We start from the raw sequence: 23,659 nt of genomic DNA, 5'->3' as shown, positions 1-23,659 counted from the left end.
TATACACGTTATTAAAAAAAAAGGGAGTAGGTTCGTAGCCAATAAAGACAGCATCTATGGCTCGTGGATTCTGTTTATCGAGCTGTGTTGGATCGTGGCAGATGGCATCACACCCAAAGATACGAAGATTGTCATAAGTTGGAGCCTTGCCGTTGAGAACTTCGTATGGTGTTATATGAGCTTTGAGAGCACTGGTTGTAGTCCGGTTTTCCAAATAGACAGCCGTGAGCATACCATCAACCAAAAACGAGATTCTAAATATGCAGCATCCAACATTGTTTTACTATGTTCTTGGATAGTGGGGTTGTATCGTTCTATAGCACCATTTTGAGCGTGCGAGTATGCCATGGTGAGTCGATGGATGATCCCTCGACTACGTAAGAATTCCTGCATGGCTTTACCGGTGAATTCAGGAGCATTATCGGTCTGTAGGCCCTTGATTTTACAGTCACTATATTGAGTCTCTAGGAGGCGAATGAGATCTGCAATCCGAGGAGTAGCATCTGCCCTGTTCTTCAATGGAATAATCCAACCATAGTGGCTACCAATATCCAAGACAGCCAAGTAGTAAATAGACCCATCTCTAGATGCTTTACGGAATGGACCCATAACATCGGCTGCTAATACTTCCAAGACTGATGGCTTAGGTGATTTAGATGCTGGATACGAGTCCTCTGACATCTTTCCCCGAATACAAGAGCGGCATTCATCCAAATGAGAGTCAAAGTCGATGTCAGGAAGAGTGCTTTTCATACGATTGACAGATGGGTGGCCAAGTCTTCGATGCCATAGGGTTGTTATGTCCAAGAGAGAGACATTGGCAACTACAGGAGAGTGCAGACTAATGTCCAGTGGATAGACATTATTGGATCTTTTAACCAAGAATGCAGGCCACCACTGTCATATGATACTAGTTTATCACCCGAGCTCGTGTTGGCCACTTTATACCCTTGATCGTAGAGCAACCCTTCACTAATCAGGTTTCTAGCAAGATTGGGGACTAGTAGTACGTCCTCCAAGATAATTGTCGAGTCTCCTACACGGCCAATGACTCGACCGATACCAGTAACCTTCAGAGATGTATTACCAATACCGAAGACACGGTTGTTGATTGGTCGACTGTCAACAAGACATGAAGCATCACCCGTCATATGATGAGAAGCACCACCATCCAACAACCAATTAGAAGATTCGTTTCGAGTAATAGTGGCAGCCTCTGTTACTCGGATGATACCAGGGAATGGTCTAGATGTTCCACTACATTCCGATTTACGATGTCCAGACTTCCAACATTGGACGCATACGGCTACATTTTTATGTCCAATATTGGGGTCCTTGGGCTGATCAGAAAACCCTGGGAAGGCCCTAACAGCATTTTCACATCCACTGCTAGAGCTGCTATGGCCCATATCCCAACATCTAAAGCATACTAAAGTTGCGGGCGACTTGAAGGTACGAGTATTACGATTCGTATCTGGCTTCTTATAAACATTGTTGTTATCTGAGATGCGACTATTGTTGGCAGCCACTTGAGTATTATAGGCTAAGGTCGTTTCTCTGGCATCATGAAGTGTCTTCAAGTTCTCCATCTGAGCTTGAACCTCATCAAGGCTAATGGTTGTAACGTCACCGGAGAGAAGTAGTTGACATAATACATCATAGAAGGGGGGTATCTAAGACCTTCAACAAGAGAAGGTTGCTCATTACTTTGGTGAATTGAGCTCGAATAGTGATTCCTTTAGCATCACATATATCATCGATATCCTTTTGACTTTTCTTTATAAGGGATGGATACGTTGAGTTGTTGTTGATTGATGAAGGAAGAAGCTTTACATCTTTTGCCTTTGATACTCCTACACAGCCAAGTGGCTGTGCAGGGGTTTCAACAAGTAGCCCAACAATGAAGTTTCAGGATTGGAAACAACTACGGATTGCCCATATGGAATCACTTCGTACATTGGCATGGCCTGATGACGTTGATATGGCATGGATGCCTAAACCATCCAATATGGGAGCATACCTTATACCAGCATCCATGAAGATCAGTCCATTGCTGACGGGTGGAGTTGATATTTGCAACAGGAACCAAAGAAGGATGATAACAACATGGAAACTGGATGTCTTGGCCAATAACTATACCACATGCAAGAACTGTGACTCGGACATAGCTGCCACAAGAGCACATGTAGTCAAATGCCTAAATTTGGATGACGAAGCGGGTGTTAAATTGGCAGAGATTGTAGAACGCAAACAGAAACTAAAGCAGCAGAAGGTCACCGATACGATACATCCAACTGATATGCAATCAATACCTGAATGGGCACAGTACATAAATAAAGGAATGTATAGGATGGGAAGTTGATAGATTGGAGTCTCTCGGACCTCCGACTTTCGGAGCAGCTTGATTGGAGGATGAAAGAAATGATCAATCTGCTAAAAGGGGAACATCAACTTCCACTGGTTTCAGAATCCGATTGTTGACATGCGGATTAGGAGCAGGACCAGGAGCAGCCAACAACGCCAAAGCATCAGCCTGAGCAGCCATAGCAGCCGTCTGTCGTTGGGTAGCAGCAGTTTGTAAAGCTGCTGCATCAATTTGTTGTTGTTGCATAGCTTGCAATCCAACCAACATCTGAACCAGCTGGTGGTTCACGTTCTGTTGAGCCATAGGAGAGAAGAGTCCCCAGATAGCCAGTAGCTTGAGATATTAACAGCAGCCGATGATGCCGTGACGAAGGTTGACAACTGTAGCCCAAAAGTGCCACCGAGAAGCAAAATATTGATGGTGCCAACAGTGCGTAGAGAGAGATTCCGACTAGTATATAGAGCAGGACTTCGAATGAAGCAGTGAGAAAGATTGTTTTTCAACGGTTTAGAATTGAATACGACTTTGAAAGAGCAGCAAAAAAAACAGTCAAATTGTCAAAAGGGTTTGTGTTTGTAGAGGTCCTGAGTGCAAATCAACTGTCCGTTCCCAGTAAAGGATCACGCTTGTGCTACTCTTAATGCCAGTGCGGTTACGGGGCTGATGAGCTTATCTAGAATTGCACTAGACTACGATTCGTGTTTCTTGTCTGTTGCAATTGTATGAAGGACTTTCCTTCAATAAGCTCGGGGCCAAGCCAACGACGAATGCTATCGTTTCGACGTGACTTATGTGCCATATAGGACTTCATTACGTGATTCACGCGTAGATATGCATCGCTCACATGTAGATCTATATGTCTAGGTGTTGGATATATCATATCCACAAGTGTTTCTGTTTTATGTGTTGTATTAAATGGAATCACGTATGAAGAAGCAAATAGATACGTGCCTCATTATGATTGGCTGAATTTATGCACGTGCGATATTGGTTGTGATGTAGTGTTTTGCTCAATAATATTCTTGAAAGTTGCAAGCTTGTTGTATATATATGTAGCAAGGTGTAACAGGTTATAATGGCAGCAGTGGATTGGGCACCGCTATGTATCGTTGATCTGGCAGGCTATGATAGTCTGTCGAAACGTGCCGAGATTGCCAACCAACTCAAAACTGCTGCTACGACAGCAGGTTTTTTTGTGGTTGTTAATCATGGAATACCACGAAAGCAGGTGGACGATATGTATGCTCTAGTAAGTAGTGAAATATGGCATCACATTGAGCTTATAGCTGCCTCTTGGTGGTTGCATTCCTCCTTCATCATCACGGTTTCGTTGTGTGCTACAAGTTTTTGCAAAGAATCCGTTAGCTTATATCTTTACATTCTACGTTTCTTTAGCTAAGAACCTACTTTAATCAATCTGCTCAAGAGAAATTGAAGCACGTTATCTCACAAGATGGAAACTATGAGGGATACACTCCGGTTGGCATGCGTGTTGGACTTTTATCAGAAGGTGAGTATAGTGTGAGTTTTGAGCCTTACGCCATACACTATATATTTTTTGTGAGTTTTGAGCTTTACACCATACCTACTATTTCTGAAATCTTTCTCCTTATAGTCTATAACATGTATACAGTCCCTAATCCACCATTCAAACGGGACAAGCCCGACCTATTCAAGCAGAACCTGGCACAAGTGGAAGCCTTCCAACGCGCTACTCATTCGGTCTGCTTGAAACTTATGGAATTACTTGCTATCATGTTTCAAGTACCCGAATCTGCTGGAGGCACGTCCTATTTCACGAAAAGGCACGACTTTGAGGAGAAATCTGGATCGGTTTTGAGAATGATGAAATATCCTGCGAGATCTGTGGAAGAGGATGCCAAGAGCGCGAATGTTCGTGTTGGTGGACATACGGTAAAGATCTCTTTGAGAAAGTGGAAGATTTAGCGAGTCTAAAATACGTTCTCGTTTGTAGGACTTTGGATCACTCACTCTCATGTTCAATCCTGAACTTTCTGCCTTGCAAGTGCTTGGATCTGACAACAAGTGGAGATTTGTGAAACCTTACCGTATGTATAGTGTGGAATCTGCACCCAAACGATTGAAACTCATTCCGCATCATATTGTGATTTAGCTGGTGCCTTAATCTGCAATATCGCTGATTCGCTGCAGTACATGACGGGTAATGTCTTGAAATCAACTCTGCATCGAGTGATGAGACCTGTTGGAATGAATCAAGAACCGATCAAAGATGTAGATCGATATAATTGTGAGTTGATTTGGAATCAAGTGCAAAGTCGTTTCCTTCATTGAAATGGATCTCCATTTAGTGCTATACTTGTTGCGTCCCTCGGATCATATACGATTGGAGGCCGTGCCTTCACCTATTGTGCCACGACGAGAGGCTACTCAAGCTGCTCCAACTGCTGCTGAATACGTGCAAGCTCGTATGTACAAACGTTGTATAAAGTTTCTCATTGTAATTGTCACCTCATTGAAATCTTGCTGTGTGTTTAGGCATTCGTGCGGGCTTCCAAGGCCGTGATGCTGACCGAAAGAAGCTACAAAGCAAGGCCGTCAAAGAATCTGGCCGAGATTTGAAGCGCGTGGAACTTAACTGAGGGAAACTAATTCGTTTTTAAGTTTTGAAAAGTAGTTTGTTTAATACTGGTGGTAGTGGGAAAGTAGTTTGTAAACTGTATGAACAAAATATATGTGTGTGTTTTAATATGTGAACTAGTGTGTATGCCATAAAAAGTGTATACAAGACTGTCTAGAACCAATTTGCCATCCACTGCACAAAACGGGAATATTGTTAGATTGCTTGTCGCTCCGCAAAAAATAAACCGACAACCCAAGTCTCACTTGATAAAGCTTAGATTGACCACGATCGCCCTTGTTGCCACGGCTCCTGTACTCTGTTTCCTCTACATCAGTAGCAGCACCACCACCTTTACGTTTCCCACTCGACTTGCCACGAGAATCGTGATTGCCTGTACTAGTAATCGTCGCAGCATTGGCAGACTCAGAGTCATCAGATTCCGATCCTTCTTCGACGCCCAGGCCTGCGAGTCCAGACGATATTCGTGCAGATGCATGCTCGTGCAGCCCGTACAATGTTGCAGCCTAGGTGATGCGGGTATTATTCGCCAATGTATACCACTTCACGGAAAAAGGTTCAAGAACAAACTTGTATGACCAGGTCACTTACTGGTCCGGAATACATGCCCTGCAACAGCGCAGGACCTTCTGAAGCAGGAAATCCAGGGAAAATGGGCCGTATAGCAGCTTCCAAAGTATAAATCAAAAAGGCATACTCAATTGCTAAATCTTCCTGATAAGAGTAAGTGCCAGATGTGCCACCATGTCCAGAGTCATTGATTCGTAACAACAACATCTTCTCTCCTTGAACACCATCTGGCCCAGTTGTTGTACTTGGCGAATCCATTAGAGATCCTGCCCATGACGGTGCTCGACCAATATTACTCATGACATTTATTGATGGCCGTGGCTCTGCTAAAGTGTCCAGATCGTCTCGGACAGCGTTCTCACGTAAAGGCGAAGATACACTGCTACTATGAGTGTCGATGTCTTGAGCACGTTGTTGAAGTATTTTCCTCCATCGTGATTTCTCTCCACGCATCTTGGCAGTCTATGGTATGGAGGTATTGTGATGAGAATAACCGGTGGATATGAGCAGAGAAAAACGAACCCATTTTAGCGGCTCAAAGAACGCAACACGAGGATCGTTGAGACCTCCAACTACTAGCAAATGAGGACCGATATTTTGAGCCAGTTTTTCACCGTCAATGTTTGTATATGGACAGTAGCCTTTCATGGCGTCATATATCTCAGGGTTCTCTGGATTTCCCCACTCTTCAAATTCAAAAGCGGTCCAAGGGATGGAAGCATCAAACCTGTATGGAAAAATCATCCTCGTTACACACGTTGCGTACGTTGTGGCAAACCAAAAAACGATATTCAAACTTGCATGGTATTGATAACATCAACAAATGGAACCTCTGTCAATGCAGATCGAAACAATTCTGGTCTCAAGTTGATTGAAGCACCAATTAGCAATCCACCAGCGCTTCGTCCATAAATGGCAAGTTTGGCGGGAGAAGTATACCCTTCTTTACATAGATATTCTGCAACAGACACAAAGTCCTGGAATGTGTTTGGCTTCTTTGAGAGTTTGCCTTCTTCATACCTAAGTGTGTGGATTTTTATGACAAGCGAAAATTGTGAAATCATCACTAAATCGTGGGACGGAGACTAACCATGCGTTTCCCATTTCTGCACCTCCACGCACATGGGCAATAGCATATACGAATCCACGATCCAGTAATGATAATCTACTTGTGCTAAAGATTGGCTGCACACAAGCACCGTACGCGCCATATGAATGGAGCAGACACGGATTTGGGACTGCTGGTAACATATTCATTCCAAGCAGATCCTTCCTGTATACTAGAGATATAGGCACTGTCGTACCATCTATGCCTGTTGCAAACAATCGACGTGAGCTATATAGTGCTGGATCGTATGGCATGTCTCCTTGTACTCGTTCTTCATGAACGACTTTCATGGTCCTCATATCCATATTATAGTCCACCACTTGTTTCGGTTGAACGAAACTCGTATATGTGAATCGTAAGATATTGGTATCAAATAGTGCGGTTTTTGACAAGTCGGCAACTTCTTCGTTCACTGACCCAGGCCAGAGAGCGTAAACCATTTCGCCAAATCCGACATAATGATAAGATGTGAACCCAGACACAGACAAATCAATTATACGGATGTTTTGAAGACAATTACTTCTTTCAAACACTACTAGGTGGTTCTTGCGGAGTTGGTAATCTTCAACCAAGACGAAATCACGGTGTTCTATAACGGTTTCTCGATGCTCATACCATTCTTCCCAATTCTGCGGTTGTGGTTTTAGATTTTCCAATACGGGCACTCTAAACATCCACTTGTTTTTGGCATCGTCGTTGGTCAAGATGTACCACCAGCCATCATGATTCTCACATGAATACTGCATTCCTTCTCTTCTCGGTATTAAGAGATGCGGCACATCAGACGAATCTTCAGCTGATATATACCGTGTTTCACTCGTCACTTGTGCTGAGCTGTTCAAGATTATGTACTTGCTGTTACAAGATTTGGTTAATGTCAAGAAAAACATTTCGTCTTCTTCATGATAGAGTATTACAGGTGGATCAACTGATCCAATATGATGTCGTTTTAGCTGGTATGCACGTTCGTAATCGTCCAAAAAAGTATAGTATGCGGACTTTGAGTCGTTCGAGAACTCGAGATGCTCGTACACTCCTTCTAACCTATCTGATAGAGTCTCCTTGGTCTCGATATTGAGGAAGAAGACACTATTACGTTCATTTCCTGATGAATCTATGCCGTAAGCTACCAGTTTCATATCGGTGGAATGTTTAGAGAATCCCAAATGGAAGAAGGAGGCATCAGCAAAGGCTTCCGAATTCGCTAGCTCGTTTTCGTTCAGATAGACATCTTCTACACCTGTTTCTGGATCCTGCCTACAGTGCACGAGATACTCCTCGCCAGGCACTTTCCGAGTGTAGTACTTAAACCCGTCTGGCATAATGACTGAAGCTGATCCTTCGGCTTCATCTAATCTAGATACGAATTCTTTGTACAGTAACTTTTGTAGTGGTTTTGTGTGGGCCAACATCTTTGACGAATAAGCATTCTCCCTCTCAATATAGTCGAGCACCTGCGGATTCTCTTTTTGATTTAGGTATGCGTAATCATCACGTATCACTTCATTATGTACGTTAGTCCATTCATAGGATATAGGAGCACATATTGGGGATGTCGGTGTTTCGATTTTTGGCAGCGTTTTGGCTATGGCAGCTTTTTTCCGTTCTGCATACTCTAATGTGATTTTCAGTTTACTCCATACGTCCTGACACGTTTCTGGATAGTCGAGACAAAACCGCTCGAGAAGGTTTATGAGGTCGGGCAAGATCTGAATCAAATTGTTGGGATCTGACGTTATATATTCATCGAGCTAAATGAAGGTGTGGACGTGTCAGTATCCATTCAGTCATTTAGGTCCGCTCACGAATAATAACAAGACAGACAATTTACAAGCGTACAGCAGTAACATCATTCAAAGGCGGATGTATAGAGTTCGCTGTATTTACAATAGGTACCGGTGGTGAGAGTGCCCTATGATCATGCGTTCGTCCTCGTGGAAGGGTACGTGGCGACTGTGATCTTGGAGGGGATTCGGGTAGTTCGTTGTGAAAAGACTGTCGTCTGGCCAGAGGCTAGAAGTGTTGTTTGTGGTTTAAGAACGTACTTTGTTAAACTTGAACGTTGTCAACCCTCAGTATCCAAAGTACGACGCTAGGCAAACAAAGAAAATGCATTTTTAAAAGATCTTTACCTGCAGATCGTCCATAACCTGTTGCACTCGACTTGGAAAAGGAGGCGATGCTGAATTATTTTCTGATGTTGAATCTCGAAGCACAGGAGGGCGTGCATTTACGTTTGACAGCGAATTAGACCGTGATGCTGGACGTGAATTCATGATTATGCAAAGTATTTCTTGCCTCCAAGACCACTGGGGCGTCTCTTGATTCTGCGATAACTACAAATTACAGGAATCAGTCGAAGAGTTAAAGGGACAAGGTGACTAGTTCTCTCAACTATGAAATAGTTTCAAGATTTTCTACCGAGTCTTACCTAGTAAGTAGTGATCAAAATTACTGAGCGCTTGCCATGTTCTGTTTCGCTTTGGTGAACATCAAACATGTTATCGTTGAACTTTTCAACATTCGACGCATCAGGAATCATAAAATATTCTGATTTTTTAGAATCCAATCATGCATGGCCAGCATCATCAGCATCATCATCACGATCATACTCACGCTCCATCAATTTTTGAGCAATCGCTTGATGAACTGGACTTTGAACGTTCCTTACATGGAGCTTCCAGTCGAGGAGATATTGACAGAGTGAGGTGGCTGCTGAATCGCAACGCCCTTGTCAATGCTCGAGATTCGAGCGGCTTGGCTGCATTGGTAATGTCTAACATTTATTGTCACCTATCACTGGCTCACGTGGGCTTACTGCACTTATATAGCATTACGCTGCTCGTGCAGGCTCTATAGAGGTTGTGGAGGCCCTGCTACTCGCTGGAGCTGACGCTAATACTACTAGCTCAGAGCTTGGATGCACTCCTCTTCATAAGGCAGCTAGTGGTGGCAAGAACAGTTTCAACATAGCACAGATCTTACTGAAACACGGGGCGGATCCGTATTCCCTTGAAACTGATGGACGAACACCACTGCATGTGGCATGTGATACTAGAGGTTCTGAAAGCGATGAGCTTGTCCAACTTTTGCTGAAGGCTGCTCCAGACGCAATAAACCGAAAGGATCAAAAGGGTAGATTGCCGAATCTAGAACCAAATAGCTAGATACTGAGAAGCTGTTTGTTGATAATCGTCCAAGCACCAAGCACTTGTACCCTGACACACGTAAAAATGTAGAAATACACGTAACTTATTGATGAGAAATGAGAAGAAGAAAGACACAGTTTCCCACCAGATTGGACTCCGCTAAATGTTTAGCTGGATGTTTAGCTTTTCTACACATACATTCAATTTTTTCACAACTTGAAGCAACACACTATCAGGAAGTAGAAGCAATGAAGCTCGTTCGGAAGCTTATAGAGAAAGACAAATCAGGAGCCGTCAGCCTTATTCCAGAAGAGCTGGAAGATATGTGGCATGCATACAATCTGATTGCAAAAGATGATCAGCTAAAAGCAAACACGGTTAGGCAAGTTTGTTTGATTATTTGCAGTTATGTTTTGATGAAATAGCTGTAATCCGACGCAAATTCATGTAGAAAAGTGGTGTCTGAAACTGCTACGGGCTCAACCGACAAGTCATCTGTACGAATAACGTTGGAGATATCTGTCGAGTCTGTTGAATTCGATACTCAGGCTGGAGTGTTGCGTGTCAATGGACGAAATATCACAGAAAATAAATATGTCAAGGTAGGTCTATGTATGTGACTACTGGCAGACCAAAAAGCAGGTCGAGTGTAGCTGGTGTGCATGCCGTAAAAGATTTAATCTAAGAATCTAGGGGTATTTGTACCCCTTAATTTAGATGGGCGCTTATCACACAATCGACTTGGAGCTGAATAGGCCCTTCACTCTCAAAAAGCTAGAATGGGACATTATCGCTCTGAATCGAATAGATGAAGCTTGTGATATCTCTACCAAAGCCGACATTGCAGCTGTAGTCCTTCAAGAAGGTCTAGCCAATGTATGTCTCATGACACAATCCATGACCGTTGTCAGAGCTAGAATTGAAACCCCCGTACCGCGTAAACGTAAAGGATCTGTAACCAATTATGAGAAAGGGCTGACCAAGTTCTATGAGCAAGTGTATCAGGCCGTGTTACGTCATGTAGATTTCAATGTTGTCAAGGTGCTGATTGTTGCTTCGCCTGGATTTGTTAAGGTATGTGTAGTCAATCGTTTGTGTGGTATCCAAAACAAACACCTTTACCAGTGGAACATTCGAGCCACGAAATCAACTCACGCCATTCACCCACATAGGATCAATTCTTCTCATACATGATGGCTGAAGCAATCAAGACCGATAATAAAGTCATTATAGAAAACAAGCCAAAAATCTTGTTGGTACACTGCTCATCAGGACACAAACATGCTTTGAAAGAAGTACTAGAGCAGCCCGCGATACAGGCTCGACTATCAGACACCAAATATGCTCAGGAAGTAAAGACCTTGGAACGCTTTTACATTACGTTGGCTCAAGATCCGGATCGAGCATACTATGGATTTGAGCATTGCGATAAGGCAGCTGATAGTGGTGGTATTGAGGTTTTGATGGTTACAGATGGACTTTTTAGGTACGTGTTGTATGTCTCTGTGTGTTGCTGCACGCGTTCTGCGTGTTTTAAATCTCATGTTTATTTTTCCTACACCAAGTACAAATCCTAACTCCTCCACACACAACGCAGATCAGCAGATGTACCTACACGGAGAAAGTACATTGATCTTGTGGAGCGTGTACAGGCTCAAGGTGGAACAGTACAAGTCTTTTCCACACTCCACGTCACTGGAGAGCAGCTGAATCAATTATCCGGTGTCGCAGCTATATTGCATTTCCCACTGCCGGATATAGATGATGATATTTTAGCAGACCAGTCTGCCGCTAATGGGAACTACGTCGACGATCTGTGAAGAGTCGTCATCCTGTGCGTTGACTTCGGGGGGTTTGCTGGCATTTTGTACTGTAGCATATGTAAAGTAATCAATGGTCATCATGTAATACGTCGCATTGAAGTTCGCTTTCAAATCATCTCGCGTTTTCGCGTCTGTCAGGGCCTTGCACAATTTCCATGAAGCTCATCAAATACTGATCGAAGCAAGTTTGGGATCAATGGACTTCCGAGAAACCATACAGGATGCTACGAAGGCTACTGATGCTCCTCCTGAGGCGAAGAAACGGTTCAAACTTGGAGTTCCGGCATCAGCATCGTTCAACAGAGAAACATTCGTTTTTCGACCGTCACACACCTATATATGGGGAATCTCAGTCTTCATAATGGTTGGCAATGTTTGTAAGCTAACGATTTGTGCTTATTTGACACCGATCGAGTGAAAAATGAAGCTCAAATCACCTTTTTCAATATAGATTACAACCAGCCCTTATTGGTTCAGCTCGCTAATGATTTCCAAGTGTCGGAATCTCGGATCGGTCTAGTTCCGACTTTAACACAGGCTGGATATGCTGTTGGAATGGTTGTGTTAGTGCCCCTAGTGTGTACCAATTGCCGTGGTTTGCAATCATAAGCACAATCCGTACTGAAGCTGTTGCCTTTGCAGGGTGATCTAGTGAGGAGGCGGCAGCTCATCAATGCTACAATAGCTCTGTGTATGATTTTTACTGCTCTGATGGCTGGCGGTTTCAATGCGGTATTGTTTGAAGTGTTGAGGTAGGACTCTGAGCAATACGTGCTGATTTGCTGTATAAATTACTTGTCAATCAATTTCTCGTGGATTTGCAGCGGGCAATAACGTATGCACTCTCCTTTCTACTTAGTCTGTTTGTCGGCATCTTGACAGTCAGTCCACAAATACTGATGCCACTAGCTGCTGATTTATGTCCTCCAGAACGACGTGGAAGCACTCTAGGAGTTATCCAGGGGTGTCTTGCACTGGGAATACTGTGTTCGAGAATGTTTGCTGGGATCGTTGCGGTACGTATTCATCGCCATGTGTGTATGCACCAAATCTCACAATGCTTGAACAATTAGAACTTTTTCCCATGGCGTTGGGTATATATTATCGCAGTCATCCTGATGCTGGGATTACTGATAGTTCTGTACTTCTTGTTGCCTGACGTGCCACCAACGATAACTGATGGATTGCCAGGATATCCAAAACTGATGCTCAGCCTTGTGGAACTGATGTTGACGGAGCCTGTTCTTGTACAGAGCTGTGGATGTCAGTTTTTTCAAAAGGCAACATTTGCCATATTTTGTAAGTCGACTATGTTTTAGAGTCTGGTTCAAGGTTCTGACTCAAATACGTTTTAGGGACCGTTTTGACGTTTTTGTTATCTGACGTACCCTTCCAGTACTCGACATTCGTAATCGGTTTATTCGCTGTAGTCGGAATAGCTGGTACCTTAGCCGCGCCTCTCGCTGGCAGATTAATCGACAAACATGGTCCATACTTGGGTGTTACACTGGGCATACTCGCTACCACCGTTGGATGGTGTATCTTGCTAGGCCTAGGTGGCAATTACGTCGCTGCGATAGCCGTCGGTGGCTTTTTGTCGGACTTTGGAGGACAGATGTCACAAGTTGCAAACCAAACACGTATTTTTGCAAGGAAGCCCACTGCACGATCAAGATTAAATGCATTGTATATGACGTGTAGTTTTGCAGGGTCTGCATTGGGCGCTGGGACCGGGACTGCCGTATATGCAAGGTACGAGATTCTTACGTGCCTTATGTCCGATAGTTCCGAGTACGACCAACATATCTTGCTTCTTGTACAGGTTTGGTTGGAGGGGAACATGTGTCTTAGCGATAGGCTACCTACTACTGGCTGGACTCTTCCAAGCTGTTCGAGGACCTCGAGCAGCGGGAACACAGTGGTTTGGTTGGCGAGCTCCAGTCGCAGTGGATGCCAAAGCCACGGCGGACGAGGAAGTGTCCATACCTCCTGTTGATAAGGACACGGCGTCGATAATGACACCTGACGCTGAAAAGTCGCCTGTCACTGATACTAGAACTGAAGCTAGAACTTACTCTCCTCCAGTCTCCAGAACTCGGGACTTTGTTTCAAAGTGGTTTAAACCTTCTACGTAGTAATTTTGAACTAGCAAATATATAGAGAAGCTCTTTCTGTCGCATTCTCCTCAATTTCAAGAGACGAATATCGTTACTTATTAGGTCAAAGTGAAATGTCCCTCGTTGAATCAAAAAGATGCGGAATTACCAAGCTAGAGTTTGGGCAAGAACAAGGGACGACTGATTACCACTTTGGTGTATTCAGTTACCTAAGATTACGATTTTAACAACCTGCTGAAGAATAACTGCCCGAGAATCAAATCACTTACAGTGCTCCTCCATGCAAACAACTTGGCATACTCGGGATCATCGGTCCTCGTGTAAAACCTTGAATCTTCCCAAACTTGCAAGCTATCGTAATTGGTCAATAGCAGTAACCTCGTCACACCATTTGGCAGTGGATTGCCGGTTGAGAGTACACGAAACAATCCAAAAATCATATTGTTGTGTACGGTTTGGAAACTCTTCCAGGCTTCTTCTGAGACTTTGATGAATTCTTGGAACACAAGGGTTTGTTAGACCTGGGAAAGTGTTGTATTGCACAATATTCAGGCCAGTTCTTACTTTCAAGATTCTCATTCTTGACATCAAAGTATCGATGTGCATAGATTCCTTGGCGTGTTGGAGGAGACGACGACGTGGGTCGTACCGTTGGTTCCATTATTGCTTCCTGTCTGCTCGATGTCACGTTGGGAACGTCGGTTATTAAATGTCCATATCGTGTTGCTGAATCAATGTCTGGCCAGACTAAGGTGAAAGCACGTGGTTAGATGTGAAAGCAAAGACAGGTGAGACTCCAAAATGCCGTTCGAACTTTCATGGTCGCAGTAGGTTCTTTCGAGCCAGGCCATGAAGGATACGCACCCGTAATAGCAATTCCTTCATTGTAAGCGAGTCCTAGAAGAAAATAACTGCTAAGCATACAGTGCCACCTCTCTTCCGCGAGTCACGAATCGACGAATCCACGAGTCCCAAAAGCAGCCGACTTCAGGCTTGATGCTCAACGGATCGCAACGACCGAGGAAGAAGTATTGCCTTTGCATACCAATAGAACTAGGATTTCCAAACACTATGTAAAGAGCACCTCCTTTAGCAGTTGTCTTTGAAACACCAGTAGTTTGAATCTGTTTTGCGACAGTCTCCCATGTGCCTTGGGCCACGGTGAAGTATCTGTACGAGTAAATCTTGAGAGACATGATATAATATTGATAACTTAGGCTAAAAGTGCAGGTGCGGTTCCAGTTTGAGAGTTTTTGAATGGTTTGCTTGCTGCGATTGTGCGATGTGCAAGTTACGTGATTTCACAGGATGTTGCAAGACGGTCGGTCTAGAATAGACACCCGAGAGTCACAAGCAACATGTATTTGATTGAACTTCGGCCTTAGGACTCGACACGAGATATAGAACACGTCTATTTTGGATGTTTTTGGTTTTGCAACTTGGCAGCAAGCCCTCCTTCAACAGAACAGAACACTGGAACACATGTAATTACGCGTCCAAAAGTATTCAGAAATGCGGAATCGTGTTTGAAGAGTCGGAGTCTGCCCGAGTACCTGTGCCCTCCATATTGTTTCGATAACTTGCTTAAATTCCAGCAACAACGACCACCATATATAGATCATGGTGGACGAGTCACGACGCAGGCGTAGCCCCATTCAAGTATCATCGCCCTCTCTCCCGTCTCCCGTCTCCAACTCATCCAAGAAAGCATCGGCACATACAGCAGTATTAAGTTTGAAGAACAATCCATCAAACTATGCCACCATCTTGATAATCATAGGAAATATCGCGTCATCTGTATTTATTGTACTAGTAAACAAGCTGGCAATGACAGGATTTCCGTTTCCAACTGCTTTGACTGCATTCCATCAAGTAACAATCATGTTGCCAGCTTTTGTTCTTGAATCAAGATCTTAATCGTAGTGGCATCTGACGCATAATTTTACTGTTGTTTAGATATTCTGCTGGATATTCACCTACCTGCTAACATCAACGCACCAACTCCACATCCCAACACCACTAAACACACAAGAAGCCGTGCTCCTCGGCACCTCATACTCCCTCGGCGTAGTTTTCATGAACATATCCCTAAAACACAACTCGGTCGGGATATACCAGCTCCTCAAAATGGCGTGCATACCATGTATAGTCCTACTTCAACGGATCCTTTACTCTACACACATCCCACTCGAAACAACAACATGTCTATCACTTATACTGACCGGTGTCGGGCTCTCCACCATTCGTGAACTATCACTCAACCCACTTGGAATGATATACGGATCTCTCGCAGTCGCAACAACAGCAATAGGACAAGTATGGCTTGCAAACCGGCACTCTGCGAAACAGTACGATGGGTTACAGCTCGTGGCGGTTATATCGCCATACACGTCGATTATATGTATACTGGCCTCACTTATCTTTGAATCATCTGCGATTCCAGCACTGTTTACCAATCAGGACGTGAATGTACCGTATATTCTAGCAACGTGTTTGTTGGCTGTTGCAGCTAATTATTTTGGGTTTTCGCTTATAATGAGTACGGGAGCTGTTACGTATCAAGTAGTTGGCCACTTTAAGACAGTACTTACGTTGGGTGTTGGGATGCTGTTGAGTGGCGGCAGTAGTGGGGATATAAGTGTCCTTAAGGGGGTGGGCGTTGTGACGAGTCTGGTGGGAATGGTGTGGTATTCGAGAATTAAGACTCGCAAGTATGTCATTGTCGAACATCCTTTTTTGGCTTTTACCTGGTGACTTACCTCGCTTATTAGGCAAAAACGTGTAGACTAGCAGGGGTTCACATTGCGAAACTGCCGCTACGACGCCTCCATTTCATGTTATATATTCCACGGTACATTGAGGTCTTGAAGTCCTCAACCCAATGTAAATGCCTAATTTCTTCTCTTAATTCACTGCGATAACCCAGCAAAAGTCATCTTATCCATAGGATTGCTTGGAACGTCAGGATGCATGTTATCGCATCCATTTGGCCCTGGTTCTTGTTTTGCTCACTCTGAAACTTGCACTCAAACTTATGCTCTTAACTTAGGTATATTTTACCTGTTTGCTCTAGTGTTATATAATACAAAGCTGTTGCTGGGATACATGCCAATTTTCAATTATGAAAAGCCACCATTATATAATTTTTTGTTGGAAGATTTCAACCTTGCCACTGTGTGTTGTCGTTCTAGGCCATGGATACCAATTCGGTAAGATTACCTCGAGGCTCCCGCATAGATTCTGGGAAAAAGTCCAATAACTGCTCATATAACGTGCTTCGTGCAACATATGGATCTTCTAAAAGCAGACGCGAAAAAAAGGATTTTAACACCGGAAGTGTCTAGAGCGCCAGACTTCAATTTGAACGTGTCACAACATGCACTCACCTCTTCCTTGACATGATGACCCCCTCGAAGGACTAGCAACAAGTCCTCCAATACCACTCAATTCTGCACCTTTAACAACACCACTACTGACATTATTTCCACTATTATTGTTCCATACAGGCGACGTACCCCATTTGAAGAGCCACTGAGTCAACTCTCTAAACTCTTTCGACTCCTTTTCATCAGCATGATTGACAACAGCTCCCAACTCTTGTTGCAGGAATGAAAGCGCCCCCAGCTGATTATCAGATCGACACAACTCTCTAAACTGTTGTCGTTTGATCAGGAAACGGGCCCGTCTTAGGACATCACTAGTGGTGGGTCGTACTAGCGTCAACTCCCAAAAGTCATCTAGACGTAGATTGGGCTGGCCTGGTTCACCAGGGTTTCCACCAAACAGGAATTGGGATTTACGGATATTATCATATACGAGTTGATGGGCAAACCGCGGACATGGTTCTCGATCAGCCATTCTTGCCCAATACTCGGTTCCTACATTATCGTTGGAGTAGACTCGAGTCCACTTGTCCTTTCGTAGCGAATATACCCAGAACGAGTTTTTGGCTGACTCGGCTTGGGGACCCGATGCCTTTTCTCGCATCAATCCACTAAATACATAGAATTCACCCAAGTCTACGTCAATCGTGGCCCGTTGTGTAAATCCACCATCTGGACCTCCATTCTTGGAATAGTCTCGAGACATTTCATGCACTAGATCGTTTTCAATATCATATACGTAAAGATCGGCTAAATAATCCTTGTTTCGTTGTCCGGCAAAGATGTAGAGTTCTCGAGTTTGATGGTTGAAGAGCATCGAGTGACCAATACGTGATCGGAGTTGGACACTACCATCGGCGGGAGCACCTTCAGGTCTGAGCACTCTCCAACGATCTTGGGCAATATAGTAAGCATACAATCCAGAGTATATAGTCTGTGATGCATCAGGTCCAATGGCTCTACCACCAAACACGTACAAGACCTGTGGGTCTGGATCCACACACATCTGATGATCATAGATGAGTTCTGGACCTCCGTCAGCCTGGAAAATTTACGAATTTGTCAGGACCGCTGTGTTAGGGAGGGGAAAAAACGCCAGAGCTACTATTGATATGTGGTCCACATCACTCACAGCAGTGTTGGCACTGATACGAATCCATTTTCCAGCAGCGACATCATATCTCCAAAAATCTGATTCTAGGTTGACATTGGGTCGGTTATCTGGATCTACATATCGACCCAGCAGATAGACTGATCTTGTCTTTGGATCCCAACAAATCTTGTGACATGATCTCGGTCCTGGTCCACCATTTCTATTTCAAATTTGTGGTGTTAGTTGCAGTGTTGGGTTGGGGTCTCGGCACCCAGATGCCAAAATTACGTTTGCACAGACGGACACCACGACTCATCAACATACCTTGTCGTATCAGCACTTATACAAGTCCACCGTCTCGTATTCTGATCAAAGGCCCAGAAATCAGCCAAATCCCGTTGCCCATCCCATCCACCAATCAAATAAATGATACCACTCTCCACATCAATCGTCATTTGATGACCACCTCTCATACAAGGTGATTCCTCATCCGACGCAATCTTCTTCCAGAAGGGAGTATAATCACAGCCCGATATATGCTCGTGAAAGAGTTCTCGTTCAGCGGCTTGAGCAAACAATTCCTCTGCATGACCGAAATCGCCATTCAAGACTAGAGATTTGTGGAGTTCAGATAGTAGAGAGTCTTCTAATTGTATGTGGGATCGTTGCTGAAGTGATGAGAACGTGTCTAGATAGTTTCGTTGTCTAAAGTGTTTTAGACATAGTCTGACGACTTCGTGTTCTCGGTACTAAAGCGTGCGAGGGGTGTAAGCTGTATGACAATGGTGGCGAAAATGAATGCTGGTAGACGTTTACATTGACATAGTCCCAATAAGCCTTTTCTACAACTTCTGGCTGCGATAATCCACGTAACTCGACAAACCAGATGGAAAAGTTAAAGTTGGCACCCCAGGCTAGCAATGGAAGGATCTTGATATACAAGCAAGGGAATACCTAACACGATTAGAAATCCTTTAGACTCTTGCTTTGCAAATTGCCTATACTAAATCCATGTCTGTCTGGCTTGCTGTAAACAACCCTCCCATATTCGGGCCATGACAATCAGTTGCGTTTTATATGTGTTCGAAGTTAGATCATCTTTGCGACGAATCTTGGATCCGTTGTCTTGTCCCAATTCAATCATCCCTCCCATGGTCGGGCAGCAACAAGCGAGTAACTTCTCGTATAGAGCATAATCACTTACGACATTGTTAACCTTGTACTTTAGCGAGAAGGTCTCAGACTCTGTATCATTCCTCAGCCCTGAATGCAGCAACTCAATCATATTATCTGGCGTCAACCCTCCAAACACCTTGAACTCTTTCAGATTACAGACATGAACCTTATGATATTTGCCAAACGTGATTGTCTGGACGATCGACATCTTGTCTAGTTTGATATTAATGAATTGTGACTGGTTGTTTGAGCCAGACGACCAGCGCGAGCCCTGATCATTCGGTTTGTTTGTTTGGATGTGTTTAGGGTGGTATGAGGCCGAGTGGGAGGAGAATGAGTGTATGTCGTATTTTATCTTGTGGGGGACTAGACGGGTGTTGTTGGTATTGTTGGCGGGTGATGATAGTGACATTGAGGAGGAAGATGGGGCCATGTGCACGATTCTGGCTGATTTAGCATCAGCAGGAGCAGTGGTATTGGTAGTATCCATTGTCAGTATATAGTCGCAATGTTGATTGCTCCCGCCAGCAAACTTGTCGTCAAAGTGATGAAAACTTGGTGCTTCGACTGAGGTGTCTATTACGCGAAGAGGGGATTTAGTCTAAGAATCAAGAGAAGCTAAATAACACACGATCTGCTACAATTCAAACATACCGCTTTGTCTGCAAAAGACACTGTAAAATTAGTCAAGTGGACAAGAACCTTCTGGGAGGGATGGTTTGTTGACAAAGCACAGTATCGTCCGAGCGATTTATTAACTGGCAGAATTCACGTGGAAAACGAACGCGTTCAGTTCGTGATCCCACGCGTGTTGTTTGTTCCGTTGACCTTCCTTCAAGCCAAATCGGTGCTATAGAATTGTCCAGAGAATTGTATTCGCAGCTCAAGTGGGAAAGCAAAGAAGACACTAGACATCATGGGTAAGTCATGCATCATGTATATCGAGTTGTATTTCATCTGTCTTTTCTCGTTGTTGGCCTCCCCATTACTGTTTTTTGTGATTTTGTTCATTTTGCACATTAGAGCATCTGAACTCTTCTACGAGAATGTATCAAGTACTTACTCAGTCTATTCTCATTCCAATTTATTACTAGATTTCCAAAACAGAGCAGGCAGCAAACCTGGCTCTGGCGGTGTCGCAGGTGCATCAGAATCAAATGTTGACAGACGAGAACGACTCCGTAAACTCGCCCTAGAAACTATCGACCTAGCCAAAGACCCTTATTTTATGCGAAACCATCTCGGTTCCTACGAATGCAAACTATGCTTGACTCTACACACAAACGAGGGCTCCTATCTCGCTCACACTCAGGGTAAAAAACATCAACAGAATCTAGCTAGACGCGCTGCCAAAGATGCCTCTGATAATGGCCCATCTGTACAGCTACTCACTGGTGCTAACGCCACCCAGTCAATGAATATAAAACCACGTAAAATAGCTGTAAAAATAGGTCGTCCCGGATACAAGGTCACTAAAATACGAGACCCAGTCACAAAGCAACTCGGATTACTCTTCCAAGTGCAATATCCAGAAATCACTGAAGACGTACAACCACGACATCGATTCATGTCGTCGTATGAACAACATATCGAGCCGCCAAATAAAGCATACCAGTACTTGCTGTTTGCTGCTGAACCATACGAGACTATATCTTTCAAGGTGCAGAGTCGGGAAATCGATCGGGCTGATTCGAGATTTTGGACTTTTTGGGATAGGGATTCGGGAACCTTCAGCTTGCAGTTCTTCTTCAAGAGGGAGAGGGAACAGTATGCTGCTCCTGGTACCCGATAGTTTCTAGTATAGTGATAGAAACAGCAATAGCGATGCCATGTACACATAAATATAAAATTTAATATCTGACATATCATGTGCTTGTGTGTTTGTGTGAGTGAGACAACATACTTCTGTATTTGAGGAGAGCTTTTTTGCTTCGTTCTCTGAAAAACGCAATTTGACTAAAGAAGCCAACACATGATTCAACTGGTATAAATAAGCTATATGTCTTCACCAAACAAGATATATGAGTGTCACTTATTCACGCCGAAGCTGTTATTGAATTTCGCGACCTCTCCACCTCCTCGTCGACAGCCTTTTCCAAGGCAACACGGCGAGATGTGGCGGTATAGAGCCAGCTCATTAAAAAGGCCACACCTGCAATGACTGCCAACATGATTGCCGAGTTAAACATTTTGCCATCTGATGTTCGCAGATGAGCCGCGACAATGACAAAGATTACGCCGGATAGATTCGATATCATCCATAACAGTCTAAGAGGATGGAATGAGTTTGAGTTTCATTGGTTGGGATGATTTAATGTTGGATGCGAAAAAAAACGTCTTGTCTTACCCAGAAGACGTCCCCTCATCAACAGGATACGTGCATTCCACTCCCAGCTCCAGTATAATCGGTATCAGTGGGAATCCACCACCACCAATCAACGTAGCACCGATATACACAAGTGGTGTTGACTGATACTGCAATGCCAACACAAAGAAAATCATTCCTACTGCAGCCACAAAGCTATGAGCTTTTATGGCAATTTTGTGACCTTTTGTTTGATCTAGTATGGCTCCTACAACTCCGGCTGTCACAAGACCTGTTGCGATGGCTAATGGAAGAAGAAGTGAAACTCAGACGACGAGTTGTGTAGCGAAGGACGTTAGACGTACCTAGGACACCAATGACGCCGGCTTCATCATTCGTAAAGCCGTATGGAACAGCCAAGTCCGAAATGTATGTTACGAGGGTATTGAACATTCCTGGCAGACAAAGAGAATTTGAGACACACGTGCAATATCACATCTTTGACCTCAACCCTTCCCGTTTGACATACCAACAACTAGACCAAATACAGCCATCAGTACCCAGAACTGCCCATTGCTAAGGGTATTCACCAATCCAGCAAAGAATTTTTCAGTAACTTCGTCGGCTGAGGGTGTTGGTGGAGTGGGAGGCTTGTTCCTCGTAGCAAGAGATGTCAGCCCCAGGCACGTACAAGTTACAAACAATACAATGTTCTAATGAAATATTGGGTAAGTAAAATGTTGCGAACGGGGAGCGGTGTTTTTCTTTGTTACATCGACCAAAGCATACCAAAGTAGGCGTATTGTTCGGATCCCCATTCATAATAGAAGGTGCCAAACCCACAATAGCAGCAATTCCAATCGGATTCCCAATCGACGACAGCGTATTAGCCAATGTACGTTCCTTTTCACCAAACCATAACGCCGCGAGCTTGGTTGTAGCGTTAAACAGGAATGGTTGGGCCATGGCAGCGATGATCTGACCACACAAGGCAGCTACGTATGGATTTGGTACATAGTTTGAGATGAGGAATAGCAGTGTCCCCAGTATGTTTAGACTCGATCCTGTTATGCATGAAGCTCGAAGACCTTGTTTGTCTAGGAGCGCTGCTGCTGCGAATGAAGCCGGTATGAAGAAGGCAAACTACAAAGGAAGAGAGAAAGTAACTTAGTCACATGTATTTCATAATGTTGTTGTGTGGTGTGTGGGTTTGCAAAGGAATAATGAAAACCGCCCAGCGACACACCAACAGCACCTCCCGACACTTACATTCATGATTGAAAACAGATTGATCTGGAACTCTGCGACTATATAAAGACAAAATGCCCAAATAACGATTCAGCTTTACGTCGTCATTGGCTTGGATAACAACAAAGCAGTACCTTGATAGTAAGATGCAAGAAGATTGGTAACGCTGGCGAAATAGCCAGTGGATACTCCAGTGCCCATATTCTGCAGAAACAGGATTATAAGGGCTGGCCATCGAGTCCGGTACACCCGGAACTCTCCTGCAGGAATTGGAACCGGGGCAACCATTTTCTCCTGCGGTGTTGGATTCTAAAGATCATTGAAACGAGACGGTTAATATAAGATGTAATTGCAGTATCTGGACATTCTTTGAGGATGAGACCACTCTTTGCTTACCTTGAACCACTTTATCCCGCTGACCATTGCGACGCGAAAAATGTAGCTAGAAACAGTAGCTAGAAACAGGATGCCATGATTTTTTTTGGCTGAACGAATTCTCTTACTCTAACGCGAACAATGAAGGTTCTCGCGATGTACGCCACGTGCTTTGCACGTCAAAGGAAAGCCAGGTCACGCAAAAGACAAAAGACACTTTTGCGTGGGTATCCATGGCGTTGACTTTTCACAAAAGTGCTGGTTACGAGGTATCAATGAAATTGTATTTGAAATGACAACAAATTTGTGGTATATTTTCTCAACCTC

The 23,659-nt window shown here is 43.9% G+C and overlaps 11 protein-coding genes across 11 annotated transcripts; 6 read left to right on the top strand and 5 right to left on the bottom strand.

The window, feature by feature from the left end:
• Positions 1 to 49: 49 nt before the first annotated feature.
• SmJEL517_g06212 (DNA-directed DNA polymerase) lies at positions 50 to 1,589 on the bottom strand (the record flags this gene model as incomplete). Its single annotated transcript, XM_031172138.1, has 3 exons — positions 50 to 191; positions 275 to 871; positions 949 to 1,589. Coding segments are annotated over 3 exons (1,380 nt in total), but the record flags the coding sequence as incomplete, so codon positions are not given.
• Positions 1,590 to 3,440: 1,851 nt separating this feature from the next.
• Positions 3,441 to 4,986, top strand: SmJEL517_g06211 (uncharacterized protein; the record flags this gene model as incomplete). The annotated part of the gene is made up of 7 exons (XM_031172137.1): positions 3,441 to 3,614; positions 3,761 to 3,875; positions 3,981 to 4,279; positions 4,341 to 4,434; positions 4,500 to 4,634; positions 4,696 to 4,812; positions 4,883 to 4,986. 7 exons carry the CDS (start codon positions 3,441 to 3,443, stop codon positions 4,984 to 4,986), a joined length of 1,038 nt encoding a protein of 345 aa, XP_031021894.1.
• Positions 4,987 to 5,138: 152 nt separating this feature from the next.
• On the bottom strand, positions 5,139 to 6,203 carry SmJEL517_g06210 (uncharacterized protein; the record flags this gene model as incomplete). The annotated part of the gene is made up of 4 exons (XM_031172136.1): positions 5,139 to 5,159; positions 5,231 to 5,491; positions 5,577 to 6,017; positions 6,078 to 6,203. The coding sequence occupies 4 exons, from the start codon at positions 6,201 to 6,203 to the stop codon at positions 5,139 to 5,141; spliced, it is 849 nt and encodes a 282-aa protein (XP_031021893.1).
• Positions 6,204 to 6,346: 143 nt separating this feature from the next.
• On the bottom strand, positions 6,347 to 8,939 carry SmJEL517_g06209 (uncharacterized protein; the record flags this gene model as incomplete). Its single annotated transcript, XM_031172135.1, has 4 exons — positions 6,347 to 6,575; positions 6,646 to 8,414; positions 8,503 to 8,676; positions 8,796 to 8,939. The coding sequence occupies 4 exons, from the start codon at positions 8,937 to 8,939 to the stop codon at positions 6,347 to 6,349; spliced, it is 2,316 nt and encodes a 771-aa protein (XP_031021895.1).
• A 295-nt stretch (positions 8,940 to 9,234) lies between these two features.
• SmJEL517_g06208 (uncharacterized protein) lies at positions 9,235 to 9,830 on the top strand (the record flags this gene model as incomplete). Its single annotated transcript, XM_031172134.1, has 2 exons — positions 9,235 to 9,432; positions 9,495 to 9,830. The coding sequence occupies 2 exons, from the start codon at positions 9,235 to 9,237 to the stop codon at positions 9,828 to 9,830; spliced, it is 534 nt and encodes a 177-aa protein (XP_031021896.1).
• A 230-nt stretch (positions 9,831 to 10,060) lies between these two features.
• SmJEL517_g06207 (uncharacterized protein) lies at positions 10,061 to 11,632 on the top strand (the record flags this gene model as incomplete). The annotated part of the gene is made up of 5 exons (XM_031172133.1): positions 10,061 to 10,202; positions 10,269 to 10,414; positions 10,530 to 10,886; positions 10,985 to 11,298; positions 11,410 to 11,632. 5 exons carry the CDS (start codon positions 10,061 to 10,063, stop codon positions 11,630 to 11,632), a joined length of 1,182 nt encoding a protein of 393 aa, XP_031021887.1.
• Positions 11,633 to 11,831: 199 nt separating this feature from the next.
• SmJEL517_g06206 (uncharacterized protein) lies at positions 11,832 to 13,770 on the top strand (the record flags this gene model as incomplete). Its single annotated transcript, XM_031172132.1, has 7 exons — positions 11,832 to 12,012; positions 12,087 to 12,211; positions 12,278 to 12,387; positions 12,495 to 12,651; positions 12,709 to 12,934; positions 12,991 to 13,387; positions 13,458 to 13,770. 7 exons carry the CDS (start codon positions 11,832 to 11,834, stop codon positions 13,768 to 13,770), a joined length of 1,509 nt encoding a protein of 502 aa, XP_031021888.1.
• Positions 13,771 to 15,372: 1,602 nt separating this feature from the next.
• On the top strand, positions 15,373 to 16,542 carry SmJEL517_g06205 (uncharacterized protein; the record flags this gene model as incomplete). Its single annotated transcript, XM_031172131.1, has 3 exons — positions 15,373 to 15,624; positions 15,709 to 16,463; positions 16,524 to 16,542. The coding sequence occupies 3 exons, from the start codon at positions 15,373 to 15,375 to the stop codon at positions 16,540 to 16,542; spliced, it is 1,026 nt and encodes a 341-aa protein (XP_031021889.1).
• A 397-nt stretch (positions 16,543 to 16,939) lies between these two features.
• Positions 16,940 to 19,894, bottom strand: SmJEL517_g06204 (uncharacterized protein; the record flags this gene model as incomplete). The annotated part of the gene is made up of 6 exons (XM_031172130.1): positions 16,940 to 17,049; positions 17,139 to 18,177; positions 18,268 to 18,448; positions 18,553 to 18,977; positions 19,045 to 19,182; positions 19,433 to 19,894. The coding sequence occupies 6 exons, from the start codon at positions 19,892 to 19,894 to the stop codon at positions 16,940 to 16,942; spliced, it is 2,355 nt and encodes a 784-aa protein (XP_031021890.1).
• Positions 19,895 to 20,320: 426 nt separating this feature from the next.
• SmJEL517_g06203 (uncharacterized protein) lies at positions 20,321 to 21,196 on the top strand (the record flags this gene model as incomplete). The annotated part of the gene is made up of 2 exons (XM_031172129.1): positions 20,321 to 20,324; positions 20,499 to 21,196. 2 exons carry the CDS (start codon positions 20,321 to 20,323, stop codon positions 21,194 to 21,196), a joined length of 702 nt encoding a protein of 233 aa, XP_031021891.1.
• A 244-nt stretch (positions 21,197 to 21,440) lies between these two features.
• On the bottom strand, positions 21,441 to 23,380 carry SmJEL517_g06202 (uncharacterized protein; the record flags this gene model as incomplete). The annotated part of the gene is made up of 8 exons (XM_031172128.1): positions 21,441 to 21,672; positions 21,752 to 22,013; positions 22,075 to 22,164; positions 22,239 to 22,422; positions 22,499 to 22,852; positions 22,979 to 23,016; positions 23,092 to 23,266; positions 23,354 to 23,380. 8 exons carry the CDS (start codon positions 23,378 to 23,380, stop codon positions 21,441 to 21,443), a joined length of 1,362 nt encoding a protein of 453 aa, XP_031021892.1.
• Between the last annotated feature and the right edge of the window lie 279 nt (positions 23,381 to 23,659).

Source organism: Synchytrium microbalum, assembly GCF_006535985.1.
Source record: "Synchytrium microbalum strain JEL517 chromosome Unknown SmJEL517_scf0090, whole genome shotgun sequence".
Taxonomy (NCBI): Eukaryota; Fungi; Chytridiomycota; class Chytridiomycetes; order Synchytriales; family Synchytriaceae; genus Synchytrium; species Synchytrium microbalum.
Note: the sequence above shows the minus strand (reverse complement) of the source record. Positions and strands in the feature narration are given on the sequence as shown.